This window comes from Anopheles marshallii, chromosome 2 (genome assembly GCF_943734725.1).
Source record: "Anopheles marshallii chromosome 2, idAnoMarsDA_429_01, whole genome shotgun sequence".
Taxonomy (NCBI): Eukaryota; Metazoa; Arthropoda; class Insecta; order Diptera; family Culicidae; genus Anopheles; species Anopheles marshallii.
This window is the reverse complement of record NC_071326.1, coordinates 3,320,641-3,340,017: the sequence shown is the minus strand read 5'-3', so window position 1 is coordinate 3,340,017 and position 19,377 is coordinate 3,320,641. Positions and strand designations below refer to the sequence as shown.

At 48.9% G+C, this 19,377-nt stretch overlaps 4 protein-coding genes across 4 annotated transcripts; 2 read left to right on the top strand and 2 right to left on the bottom strand.

The window, feature by feature from the left end:
- The first annotated feature begins 9,475 nt into the window (after positions 1–9,475).
- LOC128708877 (protein starmaker-like) lies at positions 9,476–10,997 on the top strand. The gene is made up of 3 exons (XM_053803857.1): positions 9,476–9,554; positions 9,642–9,881; positions 9,970–10,997. Exons 1-3 carry the CDS (start codon positions 9,476–9,478, stop codon positions 10,995–10,997), a joined length of 1,347 nt encoding a protein of 448 aa, XP_053659832.1.
- Positions 10,998–12,090: 1,093 nt separating this feature from the next.
- On the bottom strand, positions 12,091–13,843 carry LOC128708027 (cell cycle checkpoint control protein RAD9A). The gene is made up of 3 exons (XM_053802985.1): positions 13,810–13,843; positions 13,495–13,730; positions 12,091–13,431 (listed from the first exon to the last, which is right to left on the bottom strand). The coding sequence occupies exons 1-3, from the start codon at positions 13,841–13,843 to the stop codon at positions 12,091–12,093; spliced, it is 1,611 nt and encodes a 536-aa protein (XP_053658960.1).
- Positions 13,844–14,187: 344 nt separating this feature from the next.
- Positions 14,188–15,032, top strand: LOC128719313 (3-oxoacyl-[acyl-carrier-protein] reductase FabG-like). Its single transcript, XM_053812938.1, has 2 exons — positions 14,188–14,740; positions 14,815–15,032. Exons 1-2 carry the CDS (start codon positions 14,188–14,190, stop codon positions 15,030–15,032), a joined length of 771 nt encoding a protein of 256 aa, XP_053668913.1.
- Positions 15,033–15,183: 151 nt separating this feature from the next.
- On the bottom strand, positions 15,184–15,969 carry LOC128719314 (3-oxoacyl-[acyl-carrier-protein] reductase FabG-like). The gene has a single exon (XM_053812939.1). The coding sequence runs from the start codon at positions 15,943–15,945 to the stop codon at positions 15,184–15,186; it is 762 nt and encodes a 253-aa protein (XP_053668914.1). The 5' UTR covers positions 15,946–15,969.
- Positions 15,970–19,377: the final 3,408 nt, after the last annotated feature.

Here is a 19,377-nt window from a genome sequence, read left to right as displayed (position 1 = left end):
AGTGAAACACAATTTATGACTTTCTAATGAAACTTCCTGTGCTGCGCGTATCGAAATTGGAGTTGTTGTATCAGTTTCTTCGGGCTATGTGGGCTGTGCGATGGAATTTCTAGTGATAACAGAAAGCGAACCAGCAGTGTCACGTATTGAAGCACCGCAGAGCACACATTCAACTATCCAAGACAGAACATAACACTTAATTTTAGTTGTTCGTTTTGATTCAATTCAAATTCAGGTTCAGTTCGTCAATTCAGGCTCTTCCTTCACTTCTTCAGATCTGTCCCAGAATTCTGAACGTCCGACACCTTAGACACAACTTACGTCACGCCGGTTTGCGTAACGCCATATCCGCCCCAACCACCGCGTAGAACAAAACGGCACACCCTAGCATCTCTCTTAGCAACATTGAACATTGATGCGATGGGTCGGTGCATCGTTGGATAATAGTTTTCGGTAGCTTGCATAAATTCATCTCTCGCGCAATGGCGCAAGTCGAAAGTCGAAGGCGAAGTCGGGACGAACCTGCCCTTCACCAGATCACGACACGGAGAGGAAAGTGAAACTTTTCACACATTACTTTCTGTCCGCACACAGGCAAACAAAAGCAAAGCGTACGGACCCGTCCAACAACGAACCGGGCAACACGCAGTTTGACGCCAAACTCTTCGAAACCGGAACTTGCGTTGCAGGGTTTTTGGTTTCGCTTGATTTCTTCTTTCGATAGCGGACAATGTTTAAGAGGAAGTCGTGGAACAAGTATCGATCTTGGCGATTTGAATAGAGATATCACGGCGACCTGATGTTACAATGTTAGACCTCTCCAATGAGATGCATTATCAGACAGTAGACATCTCCATGGCTCAGAAATCCAGAGGCGATGAAGAAATGAGAGAATAGTGTGAACTTCTTGCGTGGCCATTAGCATCATTATTGGGTTAAAGTTCCCAGCGAGTTTCCCGAGAGTTGGGATCGAAACAATAGGTAAGCTTTCTGGACCGGTTTGAATGGCAGCGCGCATTGAAAAGGCCAACGCCGTGGAGGTCACGGTGAAAAGGAGCGAGACAGACATAAAAGTTGCCTACGAGAGCGAGCAGGGCTGACACACAAATTTCGGCACGATAAAGATCCTCTGCTACACATCGATCCACGCATCGATCGACGACAGCAAACACAGCGATGCCGGAGGATGGAAGGAATTTCGTGGGTTTTGGTGTGTTGTGGAATTCACTCCACCCTTCGATCGAAAATGGAGGATGAGGTTGTGCTTTTTTTTCTTCTTTTGAATGTAAATATGCAACACTTTCTCTGCGTTGTTCGAGCAGCGTAAGTGACGACCTCCGATTAATCCGCTCGTCGTGTGTAGCTTGGGAGACACTTGGTGGCCCCATCGGCTGGCTTCCATGGGGTGAAAAGTGTGTCCGAGCACGTGTCAAGCATGTTGATGATTGGTAATGGGGAGGCCATTTTCACGTATGCACACTCCATCCGGAACCGATGGCGTAAATTATGACCCGAGCCCAGGTGGACCTCGGGCAGGCCACGGATATCTTTAACGCCGCACAAGACGCGTGACGCGGACAGGTGACGGGGAAAACACTTTTATTTTCATGTACCTTTCCACTGGTGAATCGTGCCGATTTGGCGTGTCCATTTTGGGTTATGGAACTCAACTTTCTGTGCCGCGGTGTCAGTGACCACCGGTGGATGGGTTGAACTTTCGGTGTATGTTGCCTTGACAGCATGGGGAAGGCGCAGTTGGTGAAATTGTTGTTGAAAATTCGAGATAAGGCTTAAAAGATGTTCGTCCATTCCGACCGACCTACAGTAAATTTTGTTGGCGGAGAAGCAGGAATTGGGAGGCCGAAGCTCTTTGGGTGAAGTGGAAACTTTAATTATTCATCCGAACCAAAGTGTGTTAATGTTATCTGTAGCACCTTGGGTGGATCCGGTTCGCGGGCTGTTCGTGAGACCACTGCCCGAGAGGAAAACCGGAGTAGTCAACTGGATCCCGAACCGGCAACGGTATCGTCCGCGAACCCGTCCCACTGCAGGCCACCACACCGCCCCGCTCCCAGGGGTGGGACCTTGATAAGAGACGTAGGGAAATTAAGATACAATTATGTGGTGAAGCCTGACGTAGTTGAATAATCGTCGACCGATTATCGACCTTATCCAGTTCCGCACGTGGCAGCGATCGGGACGCTGACCCCCGGGAGCGACGTTTGCTTCCCAGACCAGGATATGGGGTTATCCGCGTACCGTTGCAGCCTTGGGGATTAACCTAGTGGCCACCGCCACCGGCCGAACCTAGCGGAACGCGTGCGTGGATGAGTAATATCCGTGGACGCTCGGGGAGCAGCAAAACCCACCGTCGGTGACCTGGTGATCGTCCCGCGTCGTGTGGCGGATGTGTGAGTTGGAAAGTAACGGCATCGGAATCTCGGAATCGAATTATGGTAATGAGTTGTTTGCGGACGGACGACGCACGCGGACGAGGCGCGAGAGAAGCGCGAGGGCCAGAGCGCGTGAGTGTGGAGACCATTCGGGTCCAGCCCCGAACTGTCCTAGCGCGACGGAACGAAGCTGTCGGGATGATTGTCACCGAAATTGGTTAGCTTTAAATATTTACATGCCGCGGACGGCCCTCCAAAAGAAGGAACAGCTTGTCTTGTGTTCGGAATTCGCATTCCATTGAGCGAAAAGGTAGGACACGAAATGACAAACACGCACAACAAACCATTCACTGATAATTGAGATCTTCCAAATCCGGGAACCATACTCTGCGGATTCCAGTGCGGAGTTGTCTATCGCTACTCCATAAATCTTCCACATCTTCCATTTTTTTTTGTTTGCTCTTCTCTTCTCAATCGGAAACCTTCCGCTCGGTGATTGCAGTTTTCCGCACTGATTATTTTTCGCTCCGACGACAATCGGGCTCGAGTGCACGTGGAAAGCCATGGAGGAGAGGGAAAAACCTCTGCAACTGCATGAGCGGATTTTGCCCCTTTTTTGCAGACTGCCATCATGTTAATTGGCAGCGGTGGAATCGTGTCGGCCGTTAATGAAATTTGGAAGGTGATAATTTGTAAGATCAAGCCCGAGAACAAGCCGAAGCAAGACTATTGCGATTATCGTCATTAAAAGATGGATGGTGCTTTTTTTTCGTATACAACATGGATGTGGATTTTATTTCAGTAATATTCACTTGTTGAACGGTTAATAATATAATAAGGATCTTAAGGAGCTACTATTTGTAATTAGTCTAATTAGTCTTCTCCAGGACTTGCGACAGTACGATTAGTGCAAACGACGACACGATGAACAGTGAACCGGGAATGGAGTTGCAAATTGCGACATCTTCCGAATCGTAGCTGCTGTATGAAAGATGAGTAGAATACGTCTCCCAGTGTGGTTCAAACTTGGCCATTTTGGATATTTACGCGCAATTTAGCTTGCTGATGTGTTCCGCTTCGGGCGGATAAGGCTTTCACACTGACGAACTCACACCGCCGATCGGTTCTTTATAAAGTCGTGTGTATCGTTTCAATTCTTTACCTGTTTGTTATAATGTGAGACAGGATTTGGGTGTTAATTTCATAGGTTTACTCTAGTAGAAAGGGATTCTTTGGCGCACCAGGTATACTTTAATCCTGGAAGGTTGTTACGGTCCGGGTAGTTCAGTGTCTCTATCATAGGTAATTGGCATTTTTAATAACCATTAAAGGGTAGTCTTTTGGGTGATGATTAAAAGATAACGATAAAGCTGGTTCGTCTGTTGCCAATGACGGTATTTCAGGACCTGCAGTGCACACTTCTAGAGCTCACCATTCGATCAACTACCGTTTGGCACGTGGATACTGCGTGCTGCCGATGCCGTGTCCTATCGCTCACCCATATGTCTGTGGCCATCTGTGGTGAAAATAACAAAAAAAAGATGCTTCCAACAGCTATCACGACACCTTGACCCATCGATGTGACGATTGCTGGAAGGTTAGCTTTTAAAGAAATTATGACCGCTCGACCAACCGCCGGGAATGAGTCGCTTATTAAGAAATCTCAAGTGGCTGCCAAGAAAAGCCCATCGTGTACCACGGCATGCAAGGCGCAGCCGATGGAAACAGCGGCCGCACAGTGTGCGCACCTAGGCGTGTGGATGAGAGGTGCGTGTGTTTGGTGCCTCCACATCTCGATCGAGGTTCGATGATCGGCTCGATGGGGTTGGGTGGAAGAAACCCCACGGAGAAGCGGGTGAAATGTGCCAGTTCCTTTCGGGCTGCTGTGCTGTGTGTGTGTGTGTGTGTGTGTGCACACCCCCGGAGGGACCGGCTGTATGTGTGACCGTACGCACTGATAATAACGAGAGCGACTCCAAAAACGAAGATAGGAAAATTGTTAGACGGCAAAACCGTGCGAGCCTTTGGGGCGCAAGAAACGAAACGGTCAAGAGAGAGAGAGAGAAAGAGAGAGCGAGAAAAGGGAAGCTAACGAAGAAACAAAAATGGAGGATGAAAGAAAATGGTGGAAAGGGGGGGGTGGAGAAAGAGTGAAAGAACGAAGAGGAAGTCAGACACCGCACACGGGCAGAAGCGAAAGAGCGAATCGACGAATCAACGGCACATTGGATACATATTTGTAACACTTTTTTTCTCTCTTCTTCAGCTTTCCTCGCTTCCTACAACCCCACCCTACACCGACCCGGTTCCAAATCGCTCCCCCCCCCCTCCCCTTTTCATACCGCTCCTCGAACGGGACGAGTAACATCGTTTCGGCATCGCTGAGCAGGCCCCTGGCAAGACGCTCGATCGTACGGCTACAAAAGAAAAAGGAAAGAACCATCCCCCATTCGCTTCGTCACCCATCATCTGCCCCTTTGCTGGCCACACTGGGTGAAGCGATCGCGTGAAAGCGCCTTACTCCCCTTATGGGCCCGGGAATGAAAGTACGAGGGGTGATCGCGGTGGCGCGGTGGCGCAGTGGTGGTGCGCGATCTCTCTCGCAGAAGATCGGTTCGCGGCGAGGGCCCGGTTCGGTTCGGCAGTACCCGGGGCTCGAGACTGGCCCTGGAACAAAGTTTTCATTAAGAGTTTGAGAAGTAGAAACAGTTCAGTCAGTATCGAGGTGTACACGGTGGAAGAAAGTAGTGTGTCTACGCCCCTGGTTTGCCGTTCAATCTGGTGTGTAGTGTGCAGTTAGAAGCGTAGTTCCTTGCGGGCTTGTTTTTTTTTTTGTGTGCTTTAGTTTGTATTGGCCTCTGTCCTGTCCTGGCAGTTGGTTTTATCAGCCACTGGTATTATCCGCACTTAGTTAGTTTTGTTCCCCAAAAAGCCTCTCCCCACCCGAAGTGAGTAATAGTCAGGAGCGCTGTCAAAAACACAAAAAAGCTGCTACTGTTTGCTACTGCTGCTGTTGCGTGTTGCGGAACGGAAGAACTGCGGTATTGCTAAGCCAAGTGGTATAGAACGCTGTCGGAAGCACGGCAGATGATCGACTCGGACGGATGATCATCTCCAAGGTCTCCAACAACTCCTACAGCCACAGCCTCTGCATTATCAGAGCGGAAACGTCCACGCTGGTTTGATGGTTCTACTCACGGTGCGCAAAGTGTGGAATGTTCTGGCAACACTGCCACTGGCTGGAACGAGTTGGTTTAATTAGGGCGTGCGAAGTATTGCGTGCAACCAACTCCCAAGATCGCTCGCCTCGGGACCGTTGCTCGTTGCCAACTCTGTGCAAAACAAGAAACCAAGAGTCAGGACTAATGCATGACGTACGCGAGACAACAGTGACAAGATTACGGTGGAGAACCACACACACACACCCATACACACACCGCACAGCGCAGCATCCGGGGTTGAAAAAGTGCACTACCCCCTGTCGAATCGGACCGTTGGAGAAGAGTTCCAAACTTCCAATCGAATCTCCAATCCCGAAATTCGTAGAAAGGAACCAAAAAACCAAAAAACCAACCACCCCCCCCCGGATTGGAAGGTGATGAAGTGAGTGTGGGTCCCACTTCTTTTATGACCTGTTTTCCGGATTTCACTCCACACCGAGAGGCCCTTCCCGCCACTATAATTTTCGGTTTTGGTTGTGTTGTGATGCTTGTGCGGTTTTTTGGTTGCCTCTTGAAAGTTCGGCTGCTGTACCTTTCTTATTGATTATTTCCTTCCATTTTCGGGCGATGGTGGCGCTGGTCCCTTCTGCCACCCACCCCTCCCCGCTTGGAACATACACACATGATGCGCCGGTTTTGGTGGGGAGATTACAGGGAGTAATGCTCAGAGTTCGGATTCAAGCTCCGTGGACCTCCGCGTGTTCTGTTGTGTACAGCTGTGTATTTGTGAGTATGTGTGTGTGTGTGTGCGTGCGCCAGTGTGTGTTTGTGCGCGTGTGTGTGCATGGGGAGGAACGCAAGGGAGGAGAGTTTGATCGAATGCAAATTCATGCTCCCCACAGACCCACTTCCTGGTGGCGGCTTGCGGCTTGCGTATATCGAACAGATAACGGTTCCAAATTGAGGAAAGAATCAATATTAATTATTATGCTGCTTTTGACCTAGAAATTCCTATCCGGTTGGACCCCGCGCTGGCTATCTTGGCCGTCGGGGCAAGCTGGCGGAAATCGTTTGATTGGTTGTCGACTGGAGCGAACCTGCCGACCATTTTCGAATGGTCCGAAGTGATAAATTTCTACCCGAATATCAATGGGGTTTCATTAAAAGGGATTAAACTGCAGTTTTCTGGTTTCGGAAAGAGAATCAAGCAGAGAATCCTCTTAATGACTTAATGGCATTAGCAAAAATACGCTCTGGATCAGCTCATTCTTGTCATACTGATGATTGTCGATCGTTTTCGTTGAGGTCATAACTGATTGCGCTGATATCCCTCCCCAAACACATCCATTTTAATCATTCGATGCTGTTTGGCATTGTAAGGATCACGACGATCATTTAAATTATGCTCATTCCTGCTGGAATTCACCGTGAAGTGTTTGTTTTGAAACACGGCGGACACATTCCACGATCCCCTTTCCCGCCAAACCCTTCTCCATTGTGTGTCTCCGCTCAATGACGAGGCTGGCAAGGGAAACTTTCTCTTTTCTTTTATCACTTTCATTTCGAACGGATGGCACGGCGAGCCTTTTCAATGAGCTCATCTCCCTCCGAAAGAGAAACCGCGCCTACGTGCGTGTGTGATTTTTTTAAGAAAATACACGCACACACACACAGCCAATGGCCACACTTGTCTTGTCTGGTCGTCCGGACACTTGGTTACCAACCCCCATTGGGCACGGGATTGGTAAAAAGTGAAAATCCCGAGCCATCGTTGATAAGACACCGGGTTCGTCGCTTTTCCGCGACGTTGAAGTCTTTCGTTCGTTTCATTGTGAAATTTGTCTATTTACATGGTTTCGTTCCTTGCTTTCCGGAAATAAATTAAGATACTGTAAATCTCCTAATATTAATTCATCCCTTCCGCAGCATAAACAGGTGCCCAAGGTTATTTGTTACTGTTGGCGAATGGTATTAACCTCGATAAATGGAGAGAGAGTGAGAGAGCGCCACACATGGCACAACAGGCAAATGGGATCAAATGGTGGCATTCGCCCCATTGACCGGCCGCGGACTTTCCGCCACTAATCAGCGAGGCAATTGAAGCGATTAGCATACTTTCCACCGTGATCGGACCGCGAGAGCTGGTCCAATTAGACGGGGAGCGCACAGGGCGCATTTAAATATGGAGATGAGGCCCCCGCGGAATCTCTTTATAGATTGATACCGAGGCCTCTTGGTCCAATCCCGCGTTCAAAGTAGGCCATACACACTTTGGGGCAGCAGCAGGAGTTTCAGGAGCATGAGGAGCCCGCAAACAGAGCCTCGAATTTCTTATCGCCCTGTTGTGTATGTTTGTAGCTCTATTTGCACGATCAATTCAAGATCAGCTGCATGAGGAGATCGGGGGATGTTTTCGAATCTCCCGATCGAAATTGCTCGATTGTCGCCGTTTGCGTGCGAGAGGAAGGGAGAGAGAGAGAGAGAGAGAGCCTTAAAAAGAAGAGAAGAAAAGACCGGCGAAAGTTGCTCAAAATTAGTGTATAGATGAGTTGAAGTTTTTGGAAGCGACCACGGGACGGGTACGCCGGTTGGATTAGCTTGCCTCTATTTCGATAATCTTGTTTGATGCTTTCGGATGATTTTGAATGACCACACGCACAAGGTCTCAGGAACGTTTCGATTCGGTGTTGCTTGTTTGGTCGGTGGAGAAAGTTGATTGAACCATAATCCAGGGTAACCTGTTTGAACTTTCCATTTCTTCAAATGTGGACTACCACGCAGCACTCATTCGGATGCGATGTCCGAGTTGAACAAACTTATAAACCAAAGCGCATTAACGCGTTGCTCTAATGCGAGACCCATTCGATGGTCGGGTAGGACTCTTGAGGCAGTGAGCGAACGCCCAATCAATGTGGGATACATTATCGAAGGTGCCTTTTTTCGGTCCACTGCCAATGGGCAGTATTTTATTCAAAGATTTCCTTTCCAAAACGCCGCTTCGATTGTAAAGCGCAAGGGGGAAGCAGAACGAATGCGCATTTATGGACGCAGCAATCAGCGCGGAAACAGGTTTTATTCCCGCTTTCGGGATTCTCACCCACATTCCACAGGCAGGGGGAAGAGAGAAAGGAACCCGAAATTAAGAGAAGAAAAAACACCTTGCCCTGGGTGGGCCTCAAGACTTTGGTTGATCAATAGCGCAAGAAAACATTCTTTTTGGCCGAATAAAAAACAACAAACCGATCGGTGAAGTGTTGCCAGCCATCAGCTCCACTTCCAAACGGTGAAAAAGAAAGTTCACTTTCAGCGTAACGCCGCTGGAAGAGAAAATCCCGTCCAGCCACAGAGCAACAGCAGCAACATAAAAAAGCAACACGGTCGGTCGATTAATGATGACGCTCTGGACTTGACGGTCGTTGACCCACACCCTCTAGTGAGGCTTGACTCTTGGACAGTTGCTCGGCCACGGTCACGAGCTGTCCACGCGTCATTGGAGAGAGGGATCGCTTCACGCAATCAATTCTCCCCACCGAAACGGGCCGTAGGTGATGGTTGCGGGAGGCAAGGACAGGAGGGGGGGGGGGGGGGGAGGAGGGGGAGGGAGGTTTATGATGAATGAATAATTAGCATACCCAGCTCTCCACGGGTGCTCTTGGGTTGCGGTGCGCATTCACCCAGAAACACCGTTTGTGGTTTTCACGCAAAAGAAAGTTTGCGGAATCGAGTTCAGCTGTGTTCACGCAAGTCACCACCGGTGGTAATAGTAGTATTAGCAACAACAACAACAGCAACATCAACCGTAGTAGGCTTTGAAGTAGTTGACATTTCAAGTATCGCTGTGGCTATCGCTGAAGAGGGTTTTAAGCTAATCGTCACTAATATCGATGTGATATACTTTATCTTCTTGCAGAACATATAAAAATGAAAGTCACATTCCTGTTGGAGCTATTACTAATTCTGATCATTATCGCATTTGCCGCCTCCAAACCGGTCAATGATGGTGAGTTGGGTAAACAGCTGGGAAATGGCCGAGACGTTGTGGATCTTTCTCACATATTCGTCTGTTTTGTCTTCTTTTGCTCTGCAGAGGGACGAAATGCACACAAAGGAACGCTCATCTCTCGGCAGGCGGCAGAAGATCTAGCTGCAGCAGCAGCACCGGTAGATGGCGCCCCAGTCGCTCCCGTTGTTCCGGCTGCCGGTGGTGACGACGACGACGACGACGATGATGATTCCGACGAGTTCGATCTCGGCGACGACGATGATTCGGCCGAAGATGATGATGACGATGCGGACGATGATGATGACGATGAGGAGGACATCATCGGTAAGGAGGGGAAGAGGGAGGGGGGGGGGGGGGGGGGATGAGAGGACGTTGATAAGAGTGTGTTGTAACTGAGCGTCTCTGTCTTCAGGATCGGTCGAGGATGAGATCGACGATGATGACGATGATGATGATGATGATGATGACGATGAGGTAGCGGCACCGGTGGCCCCGGCGGCGGTTGTTGACCAGCAGAAGCAGACGGCTAACCAAGTGGCACCGGCGGCTGCGGCGGCCGCTGCTGAGGATGACGATGACGATGATGATGATGATGAGGAGGACGATGCACTGTCTTTTTTTGGTGATGACCTCCTAGGCGCGTTCGATGATGATGATGATGACGACGACGATGACGATGATGATGATGATGACGATGAGGATACCGTCGCAGCCGTCCAGCCCGCCGTCCAGGCCGCTGCCGCCGTCGCCCAGCCAGTTGCCCAGGCCGCCGCCGAACCGGTGGCACAGGTCGCCGCTGCCGCCCCGGCCGCCGCCAAGAAGACGAAGAAGAAGGTCGCAGCCCAGAACACGCAGGCCCTGCTCGACCTGGCCGATGCGGCCGCAGCCCAGAACGAGGTGGACAGCAGCGCGGTGAAGAAGCCGGCGGCGGAGGAGCTGGACGTGAACAGCGAGGTGAACAAGATTGCCGAAACGCTGGCCAACCAGGGCGCGGCCGAGAGCGCAACCGAGACCGTCGCGGAGGAGGACGAGGAGGAGGAGGAGTACGACGAGGGCTCGCCAGAAAAGGTACAAAATCAAAACACGAATAACAATAAAGTTGACGTTGTTGCGAACGCTCCAGCTCAGCCCGTAACCGTGACGAAGCCGGAGAAGAAACCGGCGACCGGCGGCGACGATGACGACTACCTGTCCGCCCTGGTCGGTGACGATGACGATGACGACGACGATGACGATGACGACGATGACAGCGATGAGACGCCTGCCGGTGCCGTGGCAGCCGCGACCGGCCAGAAGGAGGACCAGCAGACGGTGAGCGGTGTCGCCGGGACGGAAGCGGACGATGACGCGGAAGATGATGATGACGACGATGACGATGACGATAGCGATGAGCTGATCGACGAGAGCGCCGTGGAGGACATTGCCGAGTCGGACGTGTGAGTGGGGAGCCGGTGGTTGTCCCACCAGCATCACCTCCACCTCCCACCACCTGACGACGCAAGCCGTCAATCAAGCCAAGGAAGAAGGACACACACACACACGTACACGTACACACATACACATACACACACAAACACAAAGATGACTGAGATCGATCGTGGATGAGGTGAGCGGGGTTCCAATCACTGTGGGGTGGGGTGGGGTGGAACGGGAAGGGTCACTCAAGAGAAGCAGGGTGTATAGGACGAGAGAAAGAGAAGACAACCAAACTGTAAAGAAGATCCTCCGACCGCTATCACACCGTTATGATCGGATGCGATCATCTTCCCAGCCACAACTACCTCCCACCCCCTACACCTCCCCACCCAAATCACCCCTTTCAGCCAGTCGTACGACTCTGTGTTCCCACCAAATGCTCCAAAGCGCTGCTCAATCGACGGAGGATCGGATTCGCATGCGCGTCCCTGCCTCCCACTTCCCTCACCCACCCACTGACCATCAGAGAGACCTACCCCAGGAAGACACCCAGCAAAACCGACCGAACTCCAATGCCGAACCTATATGTCCGTGCACACCTCGTTGAAGGAGGTGGTAGAATGAGTGAGAGATAGGAGCGCAGAGAAGAAGCGGATGCAAAGATCAATCAACAAAGCTGGGAGCAACCGATTCGGGGCAGTTGCGGCAAACGGCACTGGCACTATCGCGACTGGCGTCGATTGCCCGGCCTGCTGCAGCAGCCACCCTCTGTGCACACAATCAGGAATCACAACAACAGACGGACGGAGAACCCGAAAACTGACTAGGAGTTTTAAGATAATTTATTTATTTATTTAAATTATTTATTTATTTAATTTATTCGTACGTTGTGTACAACCAAGGACAACCGACTACTTTACTGATACTGCAACTACTACAACTGGATCTTTTGTTTTGTGAGCAAAAAGACAGTGATAGCCGCGCGACATCGCTCAATGTAAAACAGTACGAAAAAGGACAATAAAGAAGAAACAAACGGACGAGATTGTAAAAAATCATAATCATCCCTTGTGTGAGTGTGTGTGTTCTGAGAGCGAGTATGCAATCCACGATCGTTTTACGTCCCCATTTCATCTTCCGAATCCGAATTCGGAGCATAGATTTGGCTGCATCCTGGTTGGAAGGCTGGATTAAACGTTGGTTCGAAGCACCGTCGAAAGATGTGTCTTAGTTTGGCCTGTTTTCGCTTCCGCTCCTCGATCACGTTCGGTGACTCTGGTACGCTATCCTCCTTGGGGTTTTCTGGCTCCCGCCCGTCTGGATCTACCCGTTCATTGGGTGGGGTTTCGTTGTGGTGCCGTTTTCTGGAAAACAGTGAATCACTATTCTGTACAGCGGAAAGGCTGTTGGCGGAGCTTATTGCTTGTTGTGACACAGGTTGCCGTTCATTGAGGCCAAACGAGTCATCCGACATTGAGGGAATTGAGTCGAGCTGCCTGTTGGCGTTCATGGTGCGAAAGTCAAGTCCCTCGAGGAAGGGATGATTTGCCATATTGTTTTCACCAAATATTTCCTCCGAAGATTGTGCTCCACTGATGGCGCTAGGAGCCGGCGTGGTGCTCAATCGTTGTCGCACGGAGTTCGCTTCCCCTGGAAGGTGCGTCCTTTCGTTACGTGCTGCATTGCAATCGGTTTCGTTGCGTAAGGCTTGTAAACTTGCATTCATTACATCACGGACAGTTTGCCGAGGAGCAGCTGCAGGGCGGGGTGTGTTCTGTGAGCTGTTCTTGTCCGACATTTCCGTGTTGGCGTTGTTCGCAATGTCTTCGGTGAAGTATGTGTTAATCGCTTCGCTGTCCTCCATAGCGACGGAACGGTTGGAAACGTTTCGATCAATCGCTTTGCGACGGTGCGCTCGTCTACTGTTCAACTGGGCGGAAGGTTTCATAGTGCCCATAATGAACTTGGCATGCACAATTTGCCCTTTGTTCATCTCCAGCATCAACGGTGAACCGGGTCCGGAGAAACTCATCCGCATGGTAAGCTTGTTAAATGATGCAAACATGGTGATGGCTTTAAACTCTTTGTAGCAGAAGATCAGGTTCGCTTTGGCGGACAGCCGGTACGTTTGGAAGGCGGACGAATCGATCGAAAGCGTCGATCGCAACGTGGAGCGATCGTTTTGATCGTTGTCTACATAGTTGGAAACGACCGTTTTGTCGTCGTTCAGATCGAACGAAATTTCATCGACCGAGTGGTAGAGGTGCAATAGAATATTGGTGAACACTTTGTGATTGGCTACGATTTCGCTGGGAAACGTTTGGGACATATTGAGCGAATTGATGTGTTCGCTTTCGAGGAGATATATTTTATGCGTCTTCAGGATGTCCGATTTGCAACGGAATTGGAATATGATCTTCGATTGGCTAACTTCTAGCCAGATTTTGCAAATTTGTATCTAAAAGAAGGAAATGCAATGTGAGAGGTAATACTATTAAGCAAAAGTGCGGCAAACACTTACTGTGGCAAGGCTTTTGAATATCTTCAGGATAGGTTTCACCGATATCTTGCAGCAATTTTCATCGGGTGTGTCCGAGTTGCCCTGCTGGAAGCTGATGAAAAAATCGCGCCTAAACTGAACGACCGCGTATGCCGTGTTGGTTGAGTTGATGGATTTTAAATCCAGCCCATCTGGCGTGGCCTCGAAATACAGCTCGTTGCCGATTTTGGAAAAACAGTTCACGGTACGGGCCAGCACTGAAATGAGAGCATTACTCTGTACTATGATGGTGAAGGTGTAAAAAAACAAAACTTCCGTCTGTATTTTCCCACTTACGTTTTACGTTGGCCCCTGGTAGAACGAAATTCATCGTTATTTGTTATATTTTTTGACTTCACGAACGAGAAAGAACCGCCATCGGTCTACAAAACCAAAACAAAACATCACTACTCGCTTTGACAGCCAACAGGTGCCGGCAGCTCTCAGCTGGAGACAGTTTATAGTGCTGGGTTGAATGTCGTCTCGCTGCGGGCCTGTCGATAGACAACTGGAAGAACATTCCATCAACAATCGGCAGAAAAGAAGCCGCAAATATTGGCCGTAGATAAAAAATCAATTGTTCCAAGGTAATAGGCTAATTATCGCGTGACAAACAGAACAGTAAACTGTTCCGGCTCGTTGCAGACGCAAAGCAAAGTTCCAGTGCCTTCCACGATGGATTTTACCGGCAAAGTGGTGTTGATTACGGGCGCATCTTCCGGCATCGGCGAAGGTACGGCCATCTATTTCGCCAAGTTTGGAGCATCACTCGCGCTCACCGGACGCAATGAGGCCAACTTGAAGAAGGTGGGCGATGCATGCGAAGCGGCTTCGAAGAATAAGCCCCTGCTGATTGCGGCCGACGTTACGAAGGAGGAGGACAACAAGCGAGTGCTGGAGGAAATTGTCGCCAAGTACGGAAAGCTGGACGTATTGGTTAACAACGCCGGCATCTTGGGCAATGGATCGATCGAAAATACGAGCCTGCAGCAATACGATGAGCTAATGAACACGAACGTTCGGGGTGTATATCACCTGACCATGCTGGCCGTACCGTTGCTGATAAAAACGAAGGGCAACATCGTGAATCTATCGAGCGTGGCTGGAAATCGATCGTTTCCTGGTATTTTGGCGTACAGCATGTCGAAGGCGGCCATCGATCAGTTCACGCGCTGCACCGCCCTGGAGCTGGCTCCCAAGCAGGTGCGCGTGAATGCCGTCAATCCAGGTAAGTGTGTCTGTGGTTGGAAGATGGCACAACCCGTGAGATTTTTAATTCTCAACTTATCCACTTCTCTTCAGGTGTTATCATTACGGACATCCACAAGCGTGGCGGAATGGACGAGGAATCTTATGCCGCTTTTCTGAAGAAATGTGAACAAACGCACGCACTGGGACGTCCGGGCGTGGCCGAAGAAGTCGCATCAACCATTGCCTTCCTAGCGTCCGATGGGGCAAGCTTCATTACCGGTGTAACGCTGAACGTAGATGGAGGAAGACACGCCATGTGTCCCCGGTAAAGCGGATGGACAATCACAACACCTCACAAAAAGCCAACTACACATTTATCGTTCGAACGGTTTATTCGAAGTAAAACCATTTTTCAATCACTGTAACAAATATTGAGATGAGAATGCATATTTTTCTTACAAAGTAACGAAGGTTGACCCTTTAACGAGGGCACATCGCATGACGTCCACCGTCGACCGGCAAGCTAGCGCCAGTGATGAACGACGAAGCGTCACTCGCCAGAAAGACGATAGCGTCGGCCACCTCCGACGCTTGTCCCGGCCGGCCCATCGCGTGTGTGTTTTTGGAATGCTCCAAAAACTTGGCATACGTCTGCTCGTCCATTCCGCCACGCTTGTGCAGATTGGTGACCGTTACACCCGGATTAACACAGTTCACGCGCACTCCCTTGGCCGCCAGTTCGAGCGCAACGCAGCGCGTAAACTGATCGACGGAAATCTTCGAAATGTTGTACGCCAACACGCCCGGGAACGAGCGGATACCGTTCACGCTGGACACGTTCACGACATTTCCCTGCGATTTGATCAGATGCGGCACGGCCAACATCGTGAGATGGTACACCGACCGGATGTTGGTGTTCATCACACGATCGAACTGCTCCAGGCTGGTCGTCTCGATGGTACCGGTTTCAATAATGCCCGCATTGTTGACCAGCACGTCCAGCTTGCCATACTTCTCGATGGTCGCCTTCAGTATACGCTCCGTATCGGCTTCCTTCGTGATGTCCCCAGCCACAACAAACGGTGCCAATCCGGTACACTGCTTAGCGACCTCGTTCAGATTGTCCACCTTACGTCCGCTCAGCGCAAGGGAGGCACCGAGCTGGGAGAACTTGAGGGCGGCCGCCGCACCGATCCCACTGCTAGCGCCAGTTATGAGCACCACTTTACCGGCCAGATTCATAATGGACACAATGGTTATTTTGATTGTTATGTAATCTCAACGCGACTATGTTGTTATTCCGGCTGCTCTGTTTAGTTGCACTTGGTAACGGGTATTAAAACCACCAAAGCAGGCGGACAGTGCAGCTGGTTCAGCGCGATAAGATTTGATGAAGGCGTGTGTACACGAGTGCAATTTGTCAAATGCTATGGTGATCTTATTTTTTTTTTCAAACCAATGGCGTTTTTCAAGAAGATTTATGCAAGAATTAAAAAGAAAAGTAATTAACCTAAAACAAGGTCTATCTACAGTGCTTCAAATAGCACAAAAAAACTTGACCTACCCACAAATTTGAATAATCGCTATCAGAAGTGTCGTTTGCACTGGTTTTAAAAAAGTTAAACGAACTGTTGCTCATTATTCATACGCCATTTCCGAGGCTTCCACTTCCGTTTTTACGTTTTTCACTGCAATTTGATGACCATTTTGTCGTTTAATGGCCGTTAGCTGGCAATGAAAAATATCCTTCACGTGCATAGTCAACTCCATGAACGGGAACAAACTTGCCACCTAATGAGCGAACACATTTACCCTTGAAATTGGGGCTTGCTTTCCGTTCTAAAGAGGAATTATCGCAGTTCGGTTGAGAGATTTCTCTAAACCGTTTTGTGTTTCCTTTACTATAAACGGGTAATTGGGCGTCTCCATCAGGCGTAGGGATAAAAGCTGATACTCGTGATAACACGCGTGACGAATAAAGATCACTTTTTACCATCGGCAAGAACTTTTCACTTAAACTCCTACCTCTGGGCAGACTTAATCGTACATCGGTCCTTACTTGATTGCAAGAAAGGGAAGGCCCAATCAAGTCGATGTTACAACCCCTGGTGGATATTGGACAACTGACAACTTCAATGGCCTGGCCAGCTTTACCATTCACTCGTGTCGAAGGAGGGCATCATGATTTGCACGAATTCACAAAGTTTTATGTACGCGAACCTGCTTTGCCCAAAAACCTGGCCCCATTCGCCGAGTGTAACACTGTTTGCAGAAGTTTTTATTGCATTTCCTTTCCCAATTGAGAAACCAAATCTCCCTTTGGATAAAAAAGATAAGGGTGTTGAGCCTTCGGATTAGGACTTGTTAAAAAGGGGCCTTCGGTAGAAACTGTAGGTTAATGCTTAAAGTAAATAAAACAGATTGTTTGACCTTGTTTTGGGCGATTTGTTTGCGGCGGGTCCGTGGTGTACCTTTACGTTTGACCGCCTACCGTATGGCGAAGAATTGAAAGTTTTGATAAAGTTTGTTCAAACAACAATACTGTAAACAACTGTTTTTAATTGGCCAATTATCGAATTAAGAGGAACTTCATCCGATTTAAATGTGTGTAGTTTCAAATGTTAGATACATGTGTTTGTAAAGGTAGCACATAATTAACCAATCCCAATGCTGCAACACGTTGTCCCGAGTAAACGATTCGCCAAAACACAAAAGGGTGATACTAGATGGCCGGTGCAAATTTAAAGGATGAGACAAACCAGGGGGAGAATAACTTTACTGATAAAAAATATTGATTATGACCTTCTCCCGTTTTAGGGGCAAAGTTTCGCCATAAATACGGTACCCAATTACCGTCATCGCTGCCTTTCAACGCCGTACTTTTAACTGTGGGAAACTTGTATCCGGCAAACACTCTCGTTTGTTCAGGGCCGGCACGGGTGGGCTATGGTTGATGCCGTTTGTTTGTTTGTCGGAGATTCGCACTTGCTTCTTGGCCCATTCGTCGGAAGCGTTTTTCCAACATTTCCGCAATTCAACGGAACGGAAGAGAGATTCATTTCTTTGCCAATGTTGAGTAATGTGGGCGCCGTTTCAGTGCGTGGGTATGTTTATTAGTATGATCTTTCTTAAATTAAAGAAGCGAAAAGAATAATTTATTAAACTTATGCTTAAAATAAGTTGATTTAGCACATAAATAAAATTAAAATAAAAAGTCAGGACTCAGTAGATAAAAGAATCAATGAAACATGCCATACGCTTTGTATATATTTAGGCGTAATAAGTTTAGCATTTTGCATACTTTTAGGGGTTTGGCTACACTGAGTGCTTTTCTAATAGGGCAAAATCTAAATAATCTTTCAGTAAACTTCACACTAACTTTCAAACTCAGTTTTCAGTTCCACTTCCAGTTCAGTTCCAAACAGTTGCACCATCCGCTTAAAATAGTGCCCCTTAATCAAATTACAACAACTTTTACAGCGCATAGGGCGAACGATTTGGGTTATCGCAGATTTGACACGTTCCGGAATTGGGAGGCCCGTATCAGTCAAACAGGTGTATGAATAGGAAAAAGCATTCTCATCCGCGTCCTGAAACGATCCACCGGGACACATCCACACATTCCTGGTTGTATGGTTTAGGTCAGGCGCAGCTAATTCCTAACAGAATTAGCATTACCGGACGCCATATTTCGAAACTTCCGAACCTGTCGATTCGGGCCCGTCGCCCCCAGAAAAACAAACCGGTTTAGGCAGCGGTCCACACAATCCGGTGTGGAGTCGTGTCGATAACCTTATTTTCCTGTGCTTAATCCGTAAACGGGCTAGAACGGTGCAACGGGGGATGATATAATTCACGCATCATCAATTTTGTCCATGTTTCGGTGCAAATTATGTTGGTGGCCCTCGGGTTTGCTGATGTAGAGAGCCGCCGAATGTATGGGCGGGCGAATAACATAAAGGTCCGGTAACATCTGGCCATCCGCAGTTTCGTTGAAAATGCGGGGCGGCGTTGCTGGATCAAAGCAGGCAGGGAAACATAAGGATTTATCCAGCAGCGTGGGAATCCCACCGACGTTGGATCATTTGGCGACTGACAGAGCAAAACGTTCGTGGCCATCGACGATAGAGTGTAACGATAGAACGGCCACGGACGCTTTATTCTCGGTGGCTGCCGAACGGTTCGAGGTTCTCAAATTTATTTCACACTAAACCGTGATGAGTGTGGGTGAGTGCGGGTGGGAGTCCCACCGTTAGGAATTTAGTAGGCTTTCAGCCAATATTTGCAACTCATCAACAATACACACTCTGGGAGGCGTGTGGGATGGTTAGCTTTTTGACACAATTTTCTTTAAAGATAAATCACTTTTTTGCCGTACGATGATAGGCTAATATTGCGAGAAACAAGCAAGAGTGTCCGTTTGGCTTACGAGAAAAAAAACCCCCCGGTGAAAATTAATACAAATCGATACACCATAACCGACAGGAGCCTTCTGTTTTTTGGGATTTTGGATACAAAAGAAAATTGGATAACATTCTGGTGATTGGGGAATTTTCTCCGGTACAGACCTCGCCCTTTTTTTGTTGAGTAATTTATGTGTGCTTTAGAATCTCCCTGCCGACATTCAGCGTGTATCCAATAGCAACCGTGCCAGAATGCAGTGCAGAGCATCAT

What these genes read in the sequence shown, in the direction of transcription:
- LOC128708027 (XM_053802985.1), bottom strand. Translation starts at nt 13,843, where the DNA reads ATGAATTTCGTTCTACCAGGGGCCAACGTAAAAC. An exon ending in ACCAGGGGCCAACGTAAAAC is followed by an intron (nt 13,731 to 13,809) that starts GTAAGTGGGAAA and finishes CTCTCATTTCAG; the next exon opens with TGCTGGCCCGTACCGTGAAC. An exon ending in TATTCAAAAGCCTTGCCACA is followed by an intron (nt 13,432 to 13,494) that starts GTAAGTGTTTGC and finishes TCCTTCTTTTAG; the next exon opens with ATACAAATTTGCAAAATCTG.
- LOC128708877 (XM_053803857.1), top strand. Translation starts at nt 9,476, where the DNA reads ATGAAAGTCACATTCCTGTTGGAGCTATTACTAATTCTGATCATTATC. An exon ending in CTCCAAACCGGTCAATGATG is followed by an intron (nt 9,555 to 9,641) that starts GTGAGTTGGGTA and finishes TTTGCTCTGCAG; the next exon opens with AGGGACGAAATGCACACAAA. An exon ending in CGATGAGGAGGACATCATCG is followed by an intron (nt 9,882 to 9,969) that starts GTAAGGAGGGGA and finishes CTCTGTCTTCAG; the next exon opens with GATCGGTCGAGGATGAGATC.
- LOC128719314 (XM_053812939.1), bottom strand. Translation starts at nt 15,945, where the DNA reads ATGAATCTGGCCGGTAAAGTGGTGCTCATAACTGGCGCTAGCAGTGGG.
- LOC128719313 (XM_053812938.1), top strand. Translation starts at nt 14,188, where the DNA reads ATGGATTTTACCGGCAAAGTGGTGTTGATTACGGGCGCATCTTCCGGC. An exon ending in CGTGAATGCCGTCAATCCAG is followed by an intron (nt 14,741 to 14,814) that starts GTAAGTGTGTCT and finishes ACTTCTCTTCAG; the next exon opens with GTGTTATCATTACGGACATC.